At 35.9% G+C, this 21,675-nt stretch overlaps 2 protein-coding genes across 2 annotated transcripts; both read left to right on the top strand.

Moving 5' to 3' along the window:
* Positions 1 to 3,066: 3,066 nt before the first annotated feature.
* LOC111877932 (aminoaldehyde dehydrogenase 2, peroxisomal) lies at positions 3,067 to 6,849 on the top strand. Its single transcript, XM_023874435.3, has 15 exons — positions 3,067 to 3,461; positions 3,733 to 3,875; positions 3,992 to 4,072; positions 4,153 to 4,301; positions 4,434 to 4,526; positions 4,844 to 4,967; positions 5,052 to 5,117; positions 5,222 to 5,288; positions 5,355 to 5,431; positions 5,513 to 5,626; positions 5,735 to 5,812; positions 5,886 to 6,037; positions 6,145 to 6,205; positions 6,298 to 6,404; positions 6,495 to 6,849. The coding sequence occupies exons 1-15, from the start codon at positions 3,353 to 3,355 to the stop codon at positions 6,586 to 6,588; spliced, it is 1,515 nt and encodes a 504-aa protein (XP_023730203.1). The 5' UTR covers positions 3,067 to 3,352; the 3' UTR covers positions 6,589 to 6,849.
* A 10,893-nt stretch (positions 6,850 to 17,742) lies between these two features.
* On the top strand, positions 17,743 to 21,067 carry LOC111877931 (uncharacterized). The gene is made up of 13 exons (XM_023874433.3): positions 17,743 to 18,071; positions 18,508 to 18,605; positions 18,723 to 18,823; positions 18,940 to 19,018; positions 19,125 to 19,185; positions 19,276 to 19,415; positions 19,514 to 19,604; positions 19,684 to 19,732; positions 19,823 to 19,939; positions 20,029 to 20,176; positions 20,271 to 20,363; positions 20,555 to 20,666; positions 20,762 to 21,067. Exons 1-13 carry the CDS (start codon positions 18,008 to 18,010, stop codon positions 20,860 to 20,862), a joined length of 1,254 nt encoding a protein of 417 aa, XP_023730201.1. The 5' UTR covers positions 17,743 to 18,007; the 3' UTR covers positions 20,863 to 21,067.
* Positions 21,068 to 21,675: the final 608 nt, after the last annotated feature.

Here is a 21,675-nt window from a genome sequence, read left to right as displayed (position 1 = left end):
TTGAAAATCGTTTGTGCATCTCTTTTTGACATGAATGTACCACGAAAGTATTAGGGAGAAACGGTTCGATCTACTGCATATATATTATAAATCGTACTTTGTCTCAGGTAATAGAGTTCAAAACCTCACTTCAAAAACTACATGAAATCGTTGATAAGCCACCTTACAATGATATGGAACCAAGAATATTTGGTTGCACTGCCTATGTTCACCAAGACACAGGAAAACTCGAGCCAGGAGCCCTTCGATGTTTCTTTGTAGGATATGTGGACTACAAGAAAGGATAGATATATTATGACCCGATTGAAAAAAAAATATATGTAACTTGAGACGTATCATTCCATGAAACCGTGAAATACTTTGATCATGAGGATTCCCTTTAGGGGGATAGACAAGCAAAAGTGGATCCCCATAACGATGAAACAAACGAACTTGTCGTTGAAGACACATGCACAAAACCTTTCGAACTTAACAATAACAAGGAAGAATACAGTGAAGATGAAGCTATGAGTAGTTTGTCCAATAGTACAGGCCCCGATCATAATGTAACCATCAAAATCGATCCTAATGTCACCACCAAACCCCGTCCTGTCATCACAAAACCATACCCGATCACGAGAAATGACGAATATGTAAATACTAACATATTAGAATTTATGTCTGACTCTTCTATGCCAGTTTTAGACAAAGAAGAAACTGATCCAAGGTACCCCACAAGAAGTAACAGAGGAATACCAAAGAAACATTATGTGCCAGATATAAAAGCAAAATGAAGATATCCTATATCTAACTACGTGTCACATCACTGCTTCATAAGCTCACATGCATTTCTAGTTGATAAGCTGACTACAGTCTCCATACCAAACTACGTGCAAGAAGCTGTGAAAGACAAAAGATGGAGGCAAGCAATGAATGAAGAGATGAAGGCATTACAAAAGAATAAAACATGGGAGTTAGTTAAGCTTCCGAGTGGAAATAAGACAATGGGATTTAGGTAGATATACACCGTGAAGCTTGACTCAGGAGGAAAAATTAACAAATTCAAGGCAAGATTAGTGGCTAAGGGATACGCACAAAAATATGAAATCGACTATGGAGACGCCTTAACACCATTCGTATCCTTGTCTCCATCATTGCTAATAAAGATTGGCCTCTCAAACAATTTGATGTAAAGAATGCATTATATGGGAAGGTATGCAAACTAAGGAAAGCATTATACGGGATGAAACAGTCTTCACGTGTATGGTTAGGCAGATTCTCAAACTTCATGAAGCAAATCGGGTATAAAGTATAAAAAAGTGACAAAGACCATACATTGTTTGTGAAATCCAACACTGGAAAAGTGTCAGCCTTGATAGTATATGTTGACGATATAGTCATCACTGGAAACGATACAAAAGAATTGGAAAGGCTCCAAGCAATTCTGGATACTAAGTTTGAACTCAAGGATCTTGGACACCTAAAGTATTTCTTAGGGATTGAAGTAGCCAGATCGAAGTCTGGAATCACGATGTGCCAACAGAAGTATGTGCTAGATTTGTTGACAGAGTCTGGTATGTTAGAACGTAAAATCGTTGATACACTTATTGGAAACAACCACAAGTTGACAATTCTTCCGAACCAAGCTCCCATTAATAAAGATCGGTATAAAAAACTAGTGAGAAAGCTCATTTACTTGTCTCATACAAGACCGAATATAGTATATGATGTAAGTGTTGTTAGTCGATTCATGCACGCTCCAAGTGAAGATCATATGAAAGCAGTGCACCAAATTTTAAGGTACATCACATCATCACCAGGAAAATGGTCATTTTTTTGGAAATAATCGAGATCACCAAGTTAGTGGGTACACAGATGCAGATTGGGCTGGAGATCGAACAGATGGGAAGTCCACTTCAGGATATTCACATTTGTGGGTGGAAATATTGTTACATGGAGAAGCAAGAAACATAAGGTTGTATTGAGATCGAGTGTAGAAGCAAAATTTAGAGGAATGGTCCATGGTGTATGCGAGCTCATATGGATAAAAAGGGGTCTTAAAAGATCCGAGGATATCTATAACAGCTCCGATGCAACTTCATTGTGATAATGAGTCTGCTGTGAAAATGACCAATAATCTAGTTCAACATGACATGACTAAACACGTAGAAATTGATAGACATTTTATTAAGGACCACATTGAAAAGAAAACTGTAGAGCTTCCTCATGTTGCTTTTGAAGATCAACTTGCAGACATGCTTACGAAAGCCGTATGTGGGAGAGCCTTTCATTGCTCTCTTAACAAGATGAGAATGATGGACATACATTTACTATCTTGAGGGAGAGTGTTGACGAGAGTAAGATAAGGAATGGTAGTTAGATTTAAATGTTATCTAGATCCTGGATAACAAACTGTAGATTAATAGTTTGTTTGTATGATACATGTATATTTATTATTGCACATGTGATTTAATTAATATAGAAAACGGAAGTTCATTCCTCAATCTCAAATCCTTACTTTCTACAACTGAAATATACATTGATATATTATTTATACATATTCAAATATTAAAAAAATGAAGGGTAAAAGATAGTGAAGGATCAGCAACGCAGGGTGAGAAGAGAGTGGAGAGAAAATGATAAGATGCTGAAACGACAAAGTGAAAAATATGTGAAGACGTGGTATGATAATCACGATCTAAATAAGATTTGGACAAAATCCATAACAAAAATTAAAATACGAGTCAGAATTGTAAAAATCAAAACTTGGATAGTCCGACTCATGACATGCGTAAAAAAAAAAAAAAAAAAAAAAGCCGAAGCGAAAGGGTTCACTTCAAAGCCCTCAACCTCCTGCTGTCTTGCAGGAAAACTCAGAGGTTTTACCACTCGGGTATTCAAGATTCGCTTACAAAACGCGACACAAACATTCGCTACCCGAACCAATTAAAAAATTAATAAAGTTATTTCTCAAGGGTCGTCGATATTGTTTTTTAACCCGATAAAGAATTGGAAACGAAAAATAATTCAATAGAAATTATTATTATAGAATATAGATACTGGCGGTGATATGAGATGGCACATGGAATCAAATCAAAAACAATCCTCGAGATAAGATTCACTGGATTTGAACACGTCTATATACCCGACGTAGTAACTACGGAGCTTAACTTGGAACGCAACACACCTGATATTGGCAATCTACCGTTGCTTTCGCATCCGCTGCCCTTGACGAGTAGCCGCCTAACTTTCAGCTGCCGTCGATTTCTACACTAAGCGAGTTTAAAGCTTTTAGCAACCGTAGTTCGGTGGTCGGAGTAACTCGCTGCATCCGAACAATTTTTGAAGTGATTGCACTGTTAATTAGTTAGATATGGCGATCTCGATACCATCGCGTCAGTTATTCATAGACGGAGAATGGAAGGAGCCTGTTAGGAAGAATCGAATCCCTGTCGTAAATCCCGCCACCGAGCAGATCATCGGTAATATTTTTCGCAAACTTCATGTTTTTTTAAATATAATAAGTATCGGTTCTACTGTGTAGATTCTGTGTATACATATATATTTTTTAAAATTGGATACTTTCAATGATTGTCTAACCCTATTCGTCAGAAGACGCTCGATTCAACCGAATTTGTCGTAGAAGATCCGTTATGTTAGGTCAAGAGGTTGATATCCAGTTCTAAAATCGAGGATCACATGCGAGATCTGTATGTGTTCGTGAGCTTTTTTGACTGACTATTACTGTTGCAGGGGATATCCCAGCAGCTACATCTGAAGATGTTGATATTGCTGTGAAAGCAGCTCGTAAAGCTCTTAAACGCAATGGAGGAAAAGACTGGGCAACAGCTTCTGGAGCACATCGTGCCAAGTATCTGCGTGCCATTGCTGCAAAGGTCTGTGTTCAGTTTTTTTGAAATTTTATCGCTTTTGTAGTTAATAAATAGGTTCTTAGTGGTTTATTTGTTTTGTTTTGGAAATTTATCAAAGTTCATAAGCTTTTCATGCGCAGATAACTGAGAAAAAACCGGAATTAGCAAAACTTGAAGCCATTGATAATGGCAAACCACTTGATGAAGCAGCATGGGATATAGTATGTTCATTGCATATCATCATATTGTTATTATTTTTTTATTCAACTTTTAAATATCTGATATATCTTTTCAAATTCAGGATGATGTGGCTGGATGTTTTGAATATAATGCCGATCTTGCTGAAGCTTTGGATGCTAAGCAAAACGCACCTATTGATCTTCCAATGGATACATTCAAATGTCATGTGATTAGGGAACCTATTGGTGTTGTTGGGCTGATTACTCCATGGTACTTGCTCTCTCTAAAGTCTAAACACACATCCTTAAGTTTACAATTGAAATTGATTTTTATCATGTATAACTTATAATCTTAGCAGTTTTGTTGTAATAAAGATTTATTTTTCTTTTTCAATCTTTATAGGAATTACCCGTTGCTGATGGCTACATGGAAAATTGCACCTGCCCTGGCTGCTGGTTGTGCTGCAATACTTAAGCCATCAGAATTGGCATCTGTGTAAGTTCTTATTCATCCCCACTTTCTGCATTCTTTGGCTCCCTAATCTTAGTTATGATGGAATTGGCAAAGGAATGGAATTGGTATGCAGTAATCAAACAAACTAATGTTTGAATGGCTCATTCCATTCCTTCAATGGAGCGTCATGATCCATTCCGTGACTTTATTAATTCCATTTTATCATACCAAACAGACATGAAGGAATGTGATTCCTTCCATTTTATGATATGAAAATTGATTTCATTTTTAGCAGCAAACGAAGCATGCCATTTCATTCTTATGCAAACTTATTATCATAAATTGGTATTCAACTCCAGGACATGCCTGGAATTAGGTGAAATATGCAGGGAGGTAGGTCTTCCCCCTGGTATTCTCAATATCCTAACTGGATTAGGTCCAGAAGCAGGTGCCCCTTTGGCTTCTCACCCTGATGTTGATAAGGTCTAATTCCCATTGCTTTTGTTTCATCTTTTTTATAAATCCAAAATTACATTCCAATAACATTATTATGCTTCTTAAAAACAGATTGCATTTACAGGAAGCAGTGCCACAGGAAGCAAGATTATGACTGCAGCAGCTCAAAATGTCAAGGTACTCCTATTCATAATGATAAAAAAAAAACCATATTGGGTTTCTTTTATGTCGCATTTTTTTAGAAAAGAATGTATAATCCTTGTGCTATGTTTTGTTTGTAGCCTGTTACACTTGAGCTTGGTGGAAAGAGTCCAATAGTTGTGTTTGATGATGTTGACATTGATAAAGGTATTTTTTTTTTTTTTTCAAAAAATGTTTCCTTTATAATAAGTTTATGCTTTTTTGTTGAAACAGCTGTTGAGTGGACACTCTTTGGTTGCTTCTGGACAAATGGGCAAATCTGCAGTGCAACTTCTCGACTCATAGTGCATGTAAGTTTGTAGGAATGAATGAATGATTATTCAATAATTATAATTAGCATTTAATTAACTATGATTATATTCATGTTTCAGGAAAGTATTGCTAAGGAGTTTTTAGAGAAGCTTGTGAAGTGGGCTAAAAATATCAAGATTTCAGATCCATTAGAAGAAGGTTGCAGGCTTGGACCTGTTGTTAGTGGTGGACAGGTAGAAAAAAATATATATAATTTTCCCTTTTTTAAATCAAATAATGATTTTCTTAATATTTGGTAGAAAAGAAAAAAGGATTAACTTGTAAACTATTCAATATTTCAGTATGAGAAGATATTGAAGTTTGTTGAAACTGCCAAAAGCGAAGGTGCAACCATTTCATTTGGAGGAAAACGTCCCGAGGTAAATATCTAATGTCATATCTTAAATTAAATTTTAAATTGTGAACTTACATATTATATGATGAATATTTCAGCATTTGAAAACCGGATTTTTTATCGAGCCAACAATCATTAGTGATGTCACCACATCCATGCAAATTTGGAGAGAGGAAGTTTTTGGACCTGTTTTATGCGTAAAATCATTTAAAACAGAAGAAGAAGCAATCGAATTAGCAAATGACACCCAGTGAGTTAATTATTCTTTTATATATATATATATATATATATATATATATATATATATATATATTTTTGTGTGAAACTTTTTTTTTAATGTTTATATTATTGCAACAGTTATGGTCTGGGTTCTGCTGTTATATCCAACGATTTGGACCGGTGTGATCGTGTGACAAGGGTACAAGAACATTATTATTATTATTATTATTATTATTATTATTATTAATAAAAAAAATTGTTTAATTTGAATTTATATATGGTGTTTTGTAGGCTTTTGAGGCAGGTATTGTTTGGGTAAACTGCTCCCAGCCTTGCTTCTCTCAAGCTCCGTGGGGTGGGAAAAAGCGTAGTGGATTTGGTCGTGAACTAGGAGAATGGTAATATTTTTTAAAATATATTTTAATAACAAGTTTATTTGCATATTATATGACTTTGTATTATATTTATATCTGGTGTGTTGATTTCAGGGGACTTGAGAATTATTTGAGCGTAAAGCAGGTGACTCGTTATATTTCTGATGATGCTTGGGGTTGGTATACGCCTCCAACTCCTAAGCTTTGAGATAAAAAAAAAAAAAAAAAAAAAGCAAGGGTTTGTGATTTTTTTTGTTCAAGTTATGGGGTTGGATTGTAATATGTAGAACTTGTTAAAGTGGGAGTTTAATAAAATCTTAAGTAATGTCGGGCAATAAAAAATGGATTTGCGCTTATATGGTGGCTTGGTGTTGAAGTAAAGAGGTCACCTTTGATGATAATTGTTGTATTCCTAACTATTTGCATCTTGTCTTTGGGAGAAGTAAGCGATTGGTGTGTCTTCTTTTTACCTTGTGAAGAATTATATAGGCATGAATGCTTAAACTTGAAATATGAAAATATAAAGGGTAAATTACATGAATCGTCCCTCTGTCAAAAATAACGTTTGGTTCTTATTTTCAAAAATTAACTCGGACCGTCTTTTTTAAGTTGCACATTTCATCTTTGCGATACTTGAAATGAGTAATCTGCCATTTTTATTCTTTTTTTTATTTAATTTATTTTTCTTATAATTCTACAATATATAAAATAAAATAAAAAAACATCATCCCACAACCTTATCTTAACTCCTTTCATTCTAAACCCTCATCACCACGTCATACCATCACCACCACCTATTTTTCTCTTAGTAACACAATCGATTAACGATTCTTCTCTCATTCTTACCAACAATCCACCATAACCAACATAACCCCTTATTTTTTCCGAATCAGCCTTCGTCTATATAAAAAATGATCTTAACCATAATAACCAAACCAAACCAACAACTTTATGAAACCAGTGATCAAGCAAACATAAAAATCGAAGAAGAAAATTTGATGTTAATGATTTCTTACCCATTAACCTCCAATTCTTGATCTATACTCAATTGAAACTAAAGCAGTAAGAAGATGCTTCTGGCGATCGATTGGAGGTAGAAGAAGAAGACAACATCATTGTTGAGACATTTTGTGGGCATAAACACGCATAATCAGAACCGGAGGTTGCAAGTATATTGGTGGTGGTTCCCAATTACAGAGAAATACAACCTCGATTTATCACCACCACTAATAGCCACCAGTTGTTCCCCTTTAAACGGTGAACTAAAACGTAGTAGTAGATCCTCAATCGGCGGATAAGGTTTCTGAACTTTGTGTTGATGGAGAGGTTGTAGTAGAGCGTGTTGTTCGTAAGGGATAGCATGAATCAGGTGAGGGTGGTGTCGAGGTACCTCCTTCAGATATGTACCGGAGACGACCTCATCATCTCATATCTATAAACCCTTCATATTCTCCGATTAACTTCATGAAACCCTTCTGATTTGCAGGTTTTTTCTTCAATGAACTTCATCTTCTCCGCCGACGAGGCCATCTACTTCCGACAACGTCATCTTTCTCCTACGATTTGGTCGATGTGGTTGAAGGGAGGAACCGGAATGCTGCTTGAGTACCGGTAGACGGTGGTAGTGATAAATATTAATGAACAATTTCTTTTAATAGATTAATAATTAATAATTAATAAATTAATCAAAAATTAAATAAATAAGAACAAAATGGTCTTTTTATGCATGGAGGGGATGAACGGTGCAAGTTTTAAACAAACAATAGACAATCTGAGTTAATTTTTGAAAATATGGAATGAATGTGTTTTTTGACACCTAAATGTGAGATGATTGGTGTAATTTATCCAAATATAAATTTGAAGAAAACCAAGTTAACATTTGATATTTTGAAAACCTTGTGGGACCCTCATTTGCATAGGCATAAATGTTTAAACTTGAAATATGAAAATATAAAATTAAAGAAAACCAAGTTAACATTTGATATTTTGAAAACCTTGTGGGACCCTCATTTGTTCTAATGCACTACCGAGTATAGGAAGTAGGTAGAGGTTGAATGGATGGGGAAATTGCCTAAGACCATTGGATGGAATGGGAATATGACGTTAATGTTTAAGGTTTTGTAGATATAAATATATGTTTCGAGTGCTATGTTTCACCAAACATTATGAAAAATAATACTGTTTATTTTTTTTTAGAATATAAAAGACAAAAACATCTATTTTGAGTGTAAAAATACTTTTCAAAGTTCTTAAAGTTGATTTTCGATTTACTTTATTTTTTTATTTTTTATTTTTTATTTTTTTTATTATTTTTTTTTAATTTTTTCTTCCGTTTGTTTTAATATTTGTTTTCTTTTTTCTTTTGATTTGTGTTATCCTATTTGTTTTGTTTTGAATTATTTATTGTTTGTGGTAGATTTTGTTTTGAAATGGTTCTTGTTGATATTTGGAACATGATGGTTTTCGAAGATTACAATGTGAACTAGTGATGGTGGACGGTAGTGGTTGTGTCAACGATTTTGGTATGGTTGTTGGGAGATTTTATTTATTTTTCTTTTATTTAAATAATAAAAATATATTTTAATATGTAAACTTTAAAAAAAGCTAACAATATTTTTTTTTGTAGACCGTAAACTTCTGATTAATATATTTTTCAACATACATGGAAAATTTCTATAAATTTTTTTACCTTTTTAAAAAAAATCACCATCATATTATGTGTTTCTTAACTTTGATTCTACATGAAATCAAGATTATTATTTTTTGGATTATCCTGAGTCTAGTTTTGTCTAACCACTAGTTAAGGATCAAAATTATAAATTTTAGAAAATATTTCCACACAATCCTATAATATCCAAGTTCATATTGAATTAAAAACATGTTTTTCAATATAGTTTTCATCAAAGAACAATTTGTTTAACATAATCAAGGAATTGGCTGATGATCAAAAAGGACTCACATATTAAATCACTTCAAATAATTATAAAAAACCTATGTGTTTTCATATTTTACATGTGAATCACTTCTAAAACGTATAATTTGATAGTCAAATTAGCTTTTCTCACCTACATTAAACAAAGAATTATCATAAAAGTAACAAAAATAAAATATATTATTATTTTATATGGAAAATGCATTATTTAAAATAGATAAAATTTCTTGGTCCTCTTGATTTGTATAATGTATTATTGAGGATAACTATAGAAACGCTACACAATAGTCCTCGTGGTTTCAAGTTCTTATGTTGTTGGTCCTTGATGCATGTAAATTGACTTTTATACCCTTATTATATATATATATATATATATATATATATATATATATATATATATATATATATATATATATATATATATATATAATTTCATTTAAAACAAAGGAAAAAAATAAACCCTACTACTAACCTCGCACCCATTCTACTTCATCACTATGCCCCATCCCTTCCATGTTTAAGCCATAAACACACACACACACACACACACACATATATATATATATATATATATATATATATATATATATATATATATATATATATATGTTGCCCTCCTCTATCGTCGGAAGCCTAGAACTGCTACCACCTACTATTGTTACTCCTTTCTTACCTTAACTCCACCCCTTCTTTGTTCTCATTTCTCTTTTACTCATCATACTCTTTTTCTTTAAGTTATAAAACAAACACCCACAACTACCCTCTATCACCGACGACTTCATTGTTTTTGCGACACCTTGTTCCGAAATAACCCCAACTTGGAGGTTTGGGTGGTAATTGACCTAGTAAAGGTCTCGGGTCTCAAAGGATCGAGTTTTGGCCCAAAGGGATAAGGTCATTGGGTTTGGAATTAAGACTTTGAGTGTTGTGAGATATTGGGCCTAAATAAAGTTTTGGATATTATTGGTTAAGGTGCAACACAACGTGGCAGAGTGTTCACCGTGACGTGGTGCATGATAAATGAAAAACGTGGATCCATTTGTCACTACGACGTGGCGAGGAGAGTGCCACAACGTGGGGAACACTACAACCCAATCCCATGATCTTTTAGGGTTTCTTCCATATTTAAGCCCCTAAACTCAAGCTTTAGGGCATCCTCTTCAACCTCCAACCATTTCAAACGAAACCCTAGCCTCTATGAAGATTTGAGAGCTTGTTCCTTTGATTTGAAGCTTATTTCTTGGTTTTTGGTGCAAGTTGAGGAAGAAGGAGGTCACAAGGAAGCAATGGAGCAAAGGCAAGCATGAATCCAACATCCTCTTCAGAAATCTGAGGCGTTGAAGGTATAAAGTGCATACCTTGGACATTATTCTTGTTTCAAGCTTGAGCTCATTTTAGAGGATTTTGGTCCCTTTATTGGATGTTTTTAGAGTTGAAGAACTCTAGAGCTTGTGAGCAACTTCTTATGGTCATTATGTTTTGAAAAGTGAGAAAAAGGAGCCATGTTGGAGTCCATTGTGTTCATGATCAAGTTTTGGCCCCATTAAGGACTTAATGGACATAGGGTTATATATATAGCCTTAGAATGGAGTCCTAATGGATAAAGTTGGAAACTTTATCCATTAAGTCATTGAAAAGAATAAGATTTGAAGTTTTGGGCTTAGATTTGTAAGAATTAAGCACTTAATGAAGCATATAACAATCTGCCAGTTCCTACAATGTGACAATGAGCTTGCCACGAGTGGTGGTTCTTAGCTTCGCGACTGTTTTGTCTCGATGTTCCCACGACGTGGTCAAGAGGTCTTCACATCGTGGTGAGGTTTGACAGGGTTGGCATTTGACTTTTTTTTTACCATTAACCGTTGACTTTTGACCAAGTTGACTTTGGGTCAAACTTGAAGGAATTAGGTTATTGATTAATGTTCTACCTTTGCTTGATTATAGTCAGTTTGCGGAAGCAATTAGTGCAAGGAGCGAGCATGTGGCTATGTTTCCTTGGGTCCTTGATTCAGGTGAGTTTCCTCATTATACTATGTATTAAAGTTTATATCCTTGTATGTTAGGATATATGAGCAGGGTATGTTGGGTAGAGTACCAGTAGGATTGGTAATCGTCTAATGAAATGCCATAGGGGCTGTATGTAATCTCACATAGGATATCCTGAGGACTCTTGATCTAGGCATTCTTCCATGTTCCTTGTTTGGTTGTGGCTTTAGAGTGGGATCACCTTTCTGAAAGTCTATCTCACCCCTGGTTATGTAACATCCATAAAATCATGATAAATATATACTTTTTAAAACAACCAATTTCACAAACTGTTTACAATCATAGTTATCACAACATCTTCAACATCAGCGTCACCTAAAATCACAACTAAAAAACATGAGGATGTGTAAGGTTACGTCTTCGCCTTCCCGCGATCATCCAAAGTACCTGAAACATAACCCAAAACTGTAAGCCAACGTTTAGTAAGATCCCCCCAAAGTACCAACACATAACATAAGCGTAATATAGACAACATGTATACAGAGCTTTCAGCCTGACTGGAACACCCTACCAGCCTACAGTCTATCTGGTATACTCACAGAACCTTCAGCATGACTGGTATGCCTCACCGGGCCTTTAGCCTATCTGGACCATTCTATGGGCCTTTGGCCTGACTGGTACGCCTCTTGGGCCTGCAGTCTATCCAGGACGCCCTGAGTCTCTTGGCCTTCAGTCTATATGATGGGTTTTAAGCACTACAACATTCCTATGGTGTACATGCAACCCTAATGCTTTGGATCTATGTTTTTCTCCAGTTATACATGCAAATAATCATCCAAAGAATAAACCCTAATACTAGCATACATAATTTCGAAATCCATATGAAAAATAGGGTTTGGAACCTTACCTCACTTGTTATGTAGCAATAACAAGAACTCATTGACCTTTTAAAGCTTGGTGCCCCAAGTGTTGCACCTCTAATGGAGTCACAAACACTCTTGCAAAGGAAGACTTGAAGAGATGAGATTTTCGGCCACCTTAGGGTTTCATAAAGCATAGAGCCGAAAATCCTTAATCTTGGGGTCTATTTATACTTGTGGCTGCTAGGGTTTTAGGTGGAAACCCTAATATGACTGCTTAGGCCTTAAGCAACCCATAGATACCTTCTAGAATACCCCTTGGACGAATTCTTTATGGGCTTCCCATAAAATTCGTCCAACCTTATTCCAAGGTGATCCATCAGCCCAATTGCAACTATCAGTGATTTGCAATATCAATCCCCAATTATTTAATCAGTCTCTTTTGACCACTAAATTAATTCCAAATTAATTTATGATCAATACTAATTAAATAATATGATTTTCAAATAATATATTAATCATGTAATATATTAATAAAACCATTATGAGTACCAATTTATCATTCATATAATAAATCCTACTCTCTCTCTCTCTCTCTCCACTTGTCATCTTATCAAGTTGCATGAGTGAAGACAACCTAAAAGGACCATGCTCATAATCAAATCAAGTACATACCAAAAATAATTATAGGCTTAGACACCTAATCCAACACTATACCGGTCCGCTTCAACCCAACTATACATAAACCATGTCGACATATACATAATAGATAATCATATATATAACCAGTCAACAAACAATCAGACATATCTTACAGATCACTAAGCATAACATCATCCTATATACCACGATACAGATCTAACAGATCACTACAACATACTGACATACGATAAATCAAGATAATAATCCAATAGTCCGGCCTTGGTGCCTTCGACCTGAAAGTACAATGAGGAAAACTCACCTCGCAAACTGAATAGAAGTTGATGAGGTCTCGAATTTGAATCTTAACTCTCTAACCGAAACCTATTCCCACCAAAAGACCAATTTCCATCAAAATCCCAAAATAGCCAAAATACCCAAAATACCTTCAAGGTCAAACTTGGTCAAAGTTAACTGATCAAACCAACTAGGTCAACTGAGTCAACCCAGCCGAGTCAACTCAGGGTGCATACGCAGGGAGTACTCTGGAGGTACGTTGCGCGTACACGAAGCCTCATTGGTTGACCACCATCGGGGTGGTTGACCTCATACGCAAGGCATACTTCGAGTACGCGGGGCGTACCCTTGCACATTCAAAAATTCCATTAAGATCTTAATGGCTTAAGCTCTTATGTCCAAACTTCAAATCCATGGCTAAAATACTCTTATGAGTCATAAAGTCTCCAACTTTATGACCTACCATGTCCAATAAGTGCTTAACACAAGGTCTTATTCCATTAAGACCTTCTAAATGATGCATTAAACAAAACTAACTATTTGGGACCCATTTTTATGACTTAAGACCCCTCATAGGGTCTGAAAGGACAACTTAAAGATCAAAAACATGCCATATTCAAGATCTAAAATTTTGGGACCAAAATGCTCCATAAAGACATCCAAAACTAGATCTATATGCTAGAGGAATAAAGTTACAAGCTTTTTACCTTAGAATAGTTGCAAATGAAGTAGAAATACCAAATCCAATTGTTCTAGTCCTTCAAGAAGAGTTTGGGTCCCTTCCTTCCTTCCTTCTTCTTCTAAGGCACCAAAAACACACTTCTAAGCTTGAAAAGGCTCCTTAAGGTGAAACTAGGGTTGCACAAACGTATGAGAGGGATGGAGGCAGTTAAGGTGAGTGAAATGAGGCCATAAGAGTGCTTAAATACAAGACACACCCTAAAAATTAGGGTTTCCTTAACTAGAAAGTACGCCCAATGTACACTGATGTACGCCCAGCATACACCATGTGCGCATGGCGTACTCCGAAGGTCATAATTACAACAATTACATTAGGGCTCCTTTGCAAACTTTCTTGTACTTAGGGAGCAAAATGCAACATAATAAAATTATAGGGTTAAAATTTGAAGTACCTTATCATCGAGATGCTACAGTTCTAAACTTCGTCCTCGAAGTCAGCTGCGGCGAATAATTGTAACATCCCAAATTTCAAGACCAAAAATTTCATTTTTAATTTAAAGATTCATAAAACAGATCACTGAAAATGCCATCAATGTTATCTCATATCATGAAAACCATAAGTCAACCATCTCAAAAACATATCATAGGAAAATAATGTCAGAGTATAAATCCCAACAATCTCATGTGCGAAAAATCGTGTGTATGATGTGCTGCTATCGTGTCGGCTCCTTTCCCTTCGAAGAAGAAGGACCTGAAACAAAAACTGAAAACTGTAAGCACAAAGATTAGTGAGTTCCCCCACCATACCACATACCATACAATAAACATATTGTCTAACATGTCCGGGTACTGGACTACCCCTTCGGTCTCTTTCAACCGGTAACTACCTAGCATATCAGGGTGCTGGCCTACCCCTTTGGTCTCTTTCAACCAATAACTTGCCTAGCATATCAGGGTGTTGGGCTACCCCTTCGGTCCTTTCGACTGGTACCTTGCCTAGCATATCAGGGTGCTGGCCTACCCCTTCGGTCCTTTCGACCGGTACCGGGGACTATTTCACCCTTACTTCTACCATATAGCATCCTAGTACATAAACACATAAGTCATATACTGCCTAGCTTATCAGGTTGCTGGCATACCCCTTCAGTCCTTTTGATTGGCAATGGGGCCTGTCCTACCCCTCCTATCACTATCACATAATATCATAGCATACTAGCACCTAAAGCATAACAGATAGTGGCATACCAGATAATTATCACAAAGCCAATCATCTCTACTATAACTCTTACTAGTGGGCTGACATTAGTGCCTTCGACCCACTTCTACTGGAAGGTAACTCACCTCAAATACTGTGAAGTAGCTGAATTGTCATCGGCTCTGAAATCTGCCCCACTCAAACTCCTACACATACAAATTTCCTTTAGTTGCCATTTTTCATGCTCATAACCCCTTAAGGGCCAACTTTGGTCAAATTCAAAGTCAAGGTCAACACCCTGGTCAAAGTCAACGTTCCGAGTTGACTCAACTCGCATAGTTGACCCATTAACTCGTTGAGTTCCATAAATCCGAAAACTCTAAACTTGCAATCCAACTCGTCGAGTTCTTTCACAACTCGTCGAGTTCCTCCTATCCATGGTATCGAGACTTTCCCATTCTACTCGCCGAGTCATCCTTGAACTCGTCGAGTTTTCCCTTTTTACAGAATCAGGACATTTCAACCCAACTCGTCGAGTTCCTCTATGGTCTCGATGAGTTCTTCGGTCTGTTGAGCCATCTTAATAGATTAAGCCCAACTCGTCGAGTTCCTATCCATCAGATCTAAACTCCATACTCATACTGGAAATACCCTTTTAAGGGTAAAGTTTCCAACTTTACCCATTAATAGTCCTTCTTAATGGGTTTAGCTCAAACCCTAGTTCTTTAAGACTTAGATCTTGGTCCAAAAGCCATAATACTCCAAACCAAATCATGAAAACTGAGATCTAGACCCTAGCCACCAAATGAACATGTAAAGTCTCAGACTTTCCCTCCATGCATGGCCTTTGGGGGCTTAAAAGGCCAAAATGACACCTTAAAGCTAGCATGGGGATTCCATAGCCATAAAGTTTGCAACTTTATGCCATGAAACCCCTTCTAGACCTTAGATCTGAAAGGTAAACCACTTGGGATGTCCATTTCCCAAGGACCAAGCTACTTGGACCAAAAACTCAACAAAAGTGGAGATGAGGAGATCTAAGCACACAATGGACAAGTTAGGAGCTTTTTACCTCTATTAAACTAGAAATGGAGCTTAACTTTTAGATCTACTCTCCTCCTTCAGGTCCTTGCTCTTTCTTCAAGGATCCTTTTCTTCAACTTCACAAAGAACACACAAAAATGACACAAAAACACTCAAAAGTGGATTAGGGTTTTGTGGATAGGGTTTGGGGTGATGGAGGCTGCAAATGAGGCCAACCTTTGGAGGTTAAGGTGTTTAAATTGTTGGATATAGTGTCTAAGTCGATCACTATATTTGGTATGTACTTGACCCAACCTGACATGGTCCATTTGGGTTGCATGGCATTGCACCACTTGGATAGACAAATGAGAAAAAGGACACTTAAGGTTTATTAATATATTATAAGTTCTAATATATTAATAATATTTAATTAGTATTGGTCAAGAATTAATTTTGTGATCAAAAGGAGACTAATTAAATATATGGGGTTGATTGTGTAAATCATCCATTCTTATATAGTGGGCTAATGATCCATGGTTTATGGAGTTGGGCTAAAACCCATATGGTGCTCCATGGATAGTCCATGGGGGTGATAAACCCATGGATCATGGGAAATGAAAAGCCATGTCAATTAGGGTTTACATGTGGTAACCCTACTTGTGACACAACTATAAAAGGACCCCATAGACTTCCAAAATCGGCACCTAGTGTAAGAAGAAGAGGGCAAGTCGATATTGTGTCATAGTGAACTTCTCTCAAGTTATTCCAAGTGTTGTGGTGTTGTGTGAAGCATTTGAGACATCACATGTGGGGTGCTAGGCTCACTAAGTCTTCAAGGAATCCAAGCTACTAAAAGGTATGCTATTCTACTTGATTTTTGTATTACAAGTTCCCCATAACATGCTATTTAGGAGGTAAATCTTGGAAAATCAAATTTGCATGTATATTAGAGAAAACATAGATCCAAGGTTTCTAGGGTTGCATGTACACCATAGGAGTGTTAGAATGCTCAAAACCCATCATAAATAGGGTGCAAAACCCTGAAATTAGGGTTTCACTCTGGCGGTCCTACTCGTCGAGTTGAGGCTTCCAACTCGTCGAGTAGACTTTAAAACCCGCGTCCAAACCCATTTCCTACTCGACGAGTTTGGGCCTCCAACTCGTCGAGTTCTCATATAAAAATGAATAAATTTTATTTAAAATACATACCAGGAACTGAGCGTTAACAATAACTCAACATAATGCTCCCGCATCTCAGCCTCTGGCTCCCAGGTCCACTAGGAGCCTCTCCAATGCTGCCATTGTACCTTTACCAAAGGTATCTCCTTGTTGCACAAGAACTTCATCTTTCTCTCTAAAATAGCCAGCGACCTCTTAACATAGTTTAGACGCTCATCGACCTGAATATCGTCAAAGGAAACCACTGCCTCATCATCCAATACGCACTTCCGCAACTATGAAACATGAAAAGTGCTGTGAATCTGATTGGGCTCCTTAGGTAGATCCAACCTGTAACTCGAAAATGCCCAATATATCGGGGACCCAACTTCCCTTTCATACATCACACCTTTCCAAGGTGGACCATTGTATAGTGTTAGTGATAGTTATCACAATATGATAATTTTTACAAACTACAAGGACCGATCGTTAAATTTTGTCGAAGTAAATCAAAAAAAGTGGTTTCATTCCCGATCGCCAAAGTGTCGGCTTCTTAGCTAATAAGCGGGTCCCAAAATTTAGTCATAGAGATAAAGCATGTGAGGGAGCAATGGCCATGTAGTTATCCCAGATCGAGTGGACTCTTCCATTTCAATTACTCTCTCAAGATCTTGCTAACTACATCCCAAATTCATTGTCGAGACGCTATAATCTCATTCTGATACTGAGAAAGTGCTGTCGGTATCAAATTAGGCGCCAATTGAAATTGAGAATTGATAGTTTGATTCAAAATACTTGTGTTGTTGTTGTTGTTGTCTCCTTGTGTTGTTCCTAGAGACGGAGATCTTGATAGGGAATGGGAATGATGAGCTCAGATGAGAGAGCTGTTGCCGTGATCATGGTTGGTGGCCCTACAAAAGGTATTCTTAGTTCCTTATTAAGTAACTTCAGTTGCTATCATAACTCTATCATACCAAATTTTACTATTTTTCATTCAGATTAGTAAGATATTTGCTCAATCTTAGTTATGATTCACTGGATCTCGCTGCACTACTGTAAATAGAAATTATTTGTTTCTGTTTTTGGATGGGATGTCGTCACATCACACCCCGCGATCTGAATTTGCTCTTGATTTCTTTTGTAAATGTGTTTTTCAAAAGATGATCCGAGTAGAGTAAGATTATGTATGTTATATGTATCTTTCAGATTTCGAAGTGGAATTTTGATTGTGAAAAAGAGAGAAATTTTCTATTGTTTCTTTGTAATGGATATTGTTGGAATTAGTGATTCTTCGAATCTTCTTCCTTTTGTTAATTCCAATTCATATTGGACAATTGACATATTGTTGTCTTTTAGGTACTCGATTCAGGCCATTGTCACTAAATATTCCAAAGCCACTTTTTCCACTAGCAGGACAGGCAATGGTTCATCATCCAATCTCTGCCTGTAAAAAGGTAAAACTTTATCTGTTTATTGTTAAATTTGGCCACACTTTTCTTCTTGGAAAGTATATATCTGAATCATGACAACAAAGTTTAATGGAATCTTATGCACAATTCTTTCTGTCATAGATACCAAACCTAGCACAGATCTATCTTATTGGTTTCTACGAAGAACGCGAGTTTGCCTTATATGTCTCCTCCATCTCTAATGAGCTTAAAGTCCCTATCAAGTAACTTCATAACCATTTCTCTTCTTAATAATTTTACTTTCTCTTTGATGGTGTTAAACTTGAGCTTAGTTTCTCATCTTGTTATTATGTTTTCCTTTTGGATCATCCTGAAATAGATACTTGAAAGAGGACAAGCCACATGGATCTGCTGGTGGACTATACAATTTCAGAGATCTCATCTTGGAAGATAACCCGGTTTTACTTTTAACTTTTAACCTTTACCCTTCCTTTCTAATAATAATAGAAAAAAAAAACTATCTTTTCAAACTCCTGTTGAATGATAATGTTTTTTTTATAACAGTCACACATCTTCTTGCTGAATTGTGATGTTTGCTGCACTTTCCCATTGCCTGAGATGCTTGGTATGCTTTCTTTTTATACACCACATATCTTTATACAAAATTCTTTCATGTTGAGATTCTAACATACATTCTATGTTTATTTTTTTATAGAGGCTCATAAAAAATATGGTGGGATGGGAACAATCCTTGTAATTAAGGTTTCCCCTGAATCAGCAGACCAATTTGGGGAGCTTGTAGCTGATCCTAATTCCAATGAGTTGCTCCATTACACTGAGAAACCTGAAACTTTTGTACGTGTGGTCGACCAAAGTCAACAACTTGACATGTTAAACAGACTAATTAGTTATTACTATTTTGTTCTAATTAATAACAAATGTAATCTACACAGGTTAGTGACCGAATAAATTGTGGTGTTTATGTATTTACACCCGAAATCTTTACTGCAATTCAAGGTGTTTCTACACAACGAAAAGACAGAGGTTAGTTTTATAACTTATAAAAAAATTACAATGTGTTTTTTTTATTAACTGAATTCTGTTTCTTTTATTTGTTTTGCAGCTAATCTAAGACGTCAATCCAGCTTTGAGGCATTACAGTCAGCTACAAGGTAGTACTTATTTTTGAATTTTATAAACAAAAGAAAGTATGAAGATATATTAAACATTGTGTCCTGATATAAGTGTACATGTAACAACAGGAGTCTTCCTGCAAATTTTGTAAGACTGGATCAAGATATATTATCACCACTTGCAGGAAAGAAACAGTTGTACATATATGAAACTAGGGATTTTTGGGAACAAATAAAAACACCTGGGTAAGTAAGTCATAATAAATCCAAGATCCTTTATTTCATCTGTATAAATTATTAAATCCTCTAAATCATTTCTTGTTAAATTTATACAGAATGTCCTTGAAATGTTCTGGATTGTATCTTTCATTGTTTCGTTACACCTCACCCCATCTTTTGACTGAAGGAGATGGTTCAAAAAGTGCCACTATACTTGGTGATGTTTATATTCATCCCTCAGCAAAAGTTCATCCAACTGCAAAGGTAATTAATTAATTACACTTTTTTTTTTTTTTTAAATGAAGAATGTTTGTTATATGATGAGGTTATTGGTTTATTTTTCCTTAAATTTGCACAGATTGGCCCAAACGTCTCCATATCTGCCAATGCACGTATCGGAGCTGGTGTCCGGTTGATCAACTGTATTGTTCTTGATGATGTTGAAATCAAGGTATAGTAGAACACCATATGAGTGAGAGGGCATTTTCGTCTTTTTACCCATCTTTTTTTGGCTCATATAAAAAATTACAATTTTTGTCCCGTTGACATCAGTCACAGTCATAACAATCATTGTCACTGTCACTAACACTGGCAGTTGGTTACAGTCACAGTCACAGTCACAGTGTTATTGTTTAATCTCAGGAAAACGCGGTTGTTATTCATTCGATTGTTGGTTGGAAATGTTGTATTGGGAGGTGGTCGCGTGTCCAGGCTGAAGGATCTCCCAACGCAAAGCTTGGAGTGACCATTCTTGGTAACATCTTTTCTTTACAATCAAGAGTCTAAAATAGTCAAAGCTTTGACTCTAAAACTCAAATTATGATTTTGTTAATGTTGTATGAAATCCAGGTGAAGCTGTTACTGTTGAAGATGAAGTAGTGGTAATCAATTGCATTGTCCTTCCAAACAAGACTCTAAATGTTAGTGTTCAACAAGAAATTATCTTATAACAAAGTAAAGACGATTCAAACCCTAATTTTTTTTATATGTCCTCTCTTCATCGGATGGATGCCAAAAATAACAAGATGAAGTTATAGTATGGAGTGTGTATTCTTCTTAAACATTAATGTCTATAGAAGTTTGTGTTTGGTTTTACTTTTTAGAAGCTCTTGTACATGACAATTTGGGAAGCAAATGTTTATGTTTTATTTAAAATCTTGAGACAATGTTCGTTCTCATACCCATCAAACGTTTGCAAAATTAATTTACTTGTTATGCTAGTTACGAAAAACAAATTATGAGAATTTAACATTTAAGAGAATATGTTACACTTTCATTTTACCATACCACTAAACATACTTAACACCCATATTCCTTAGAGAACTCAATAAACTTACCAGAGTTATCACAATCATGCGGTGTTTAATAACTGATTCTACATTTGTTATGATCGATCATTCGTAGGGATGATAGATTGGTGGGTTCGAATTGCTTTAAGGAAGAGATTACTCGCCTTGAAACAATGATATTTTATTATCTTTTAGTCATTCAATTATACTGCTCAAATATAATCCAAGATCTATTTGGAGATAAATCATGGCGTCCAAAAATCTCCAACAAATGCACATGTTTTTAAATACAATGTCACATTCATTATTCGCACCACAGGATTGAACGTGATTGATTTGGCAATATCGGTCATGCAAAATGGGCAAAAGGTTTTTTTTCCTAACATTCGTTGGAATGTAATAGACCTTGATATTTTAGATGCCATAAACATATTATCGGTTCATGAACACAATTTACCGATAGCGACGCTCGAA

This window comes from Lactuca sativa, chromosome 4, assembly GCF_002870075.4.
Source record: "Lactuca sativa cultivar Salinas chromosome 4, Lsat_Salinas_v11, whole genome shotgun sequence".
Taxonomy (NCBI): Eukaryota; Viridiplantae; Streptophyta; class Magnoliopsida; order Asterales; family Asteraceae; genus Lactuca; species Lactuca sativa.
This window is presented reverse-complemented; position numbering and strand designations above follow the sequence as displayed.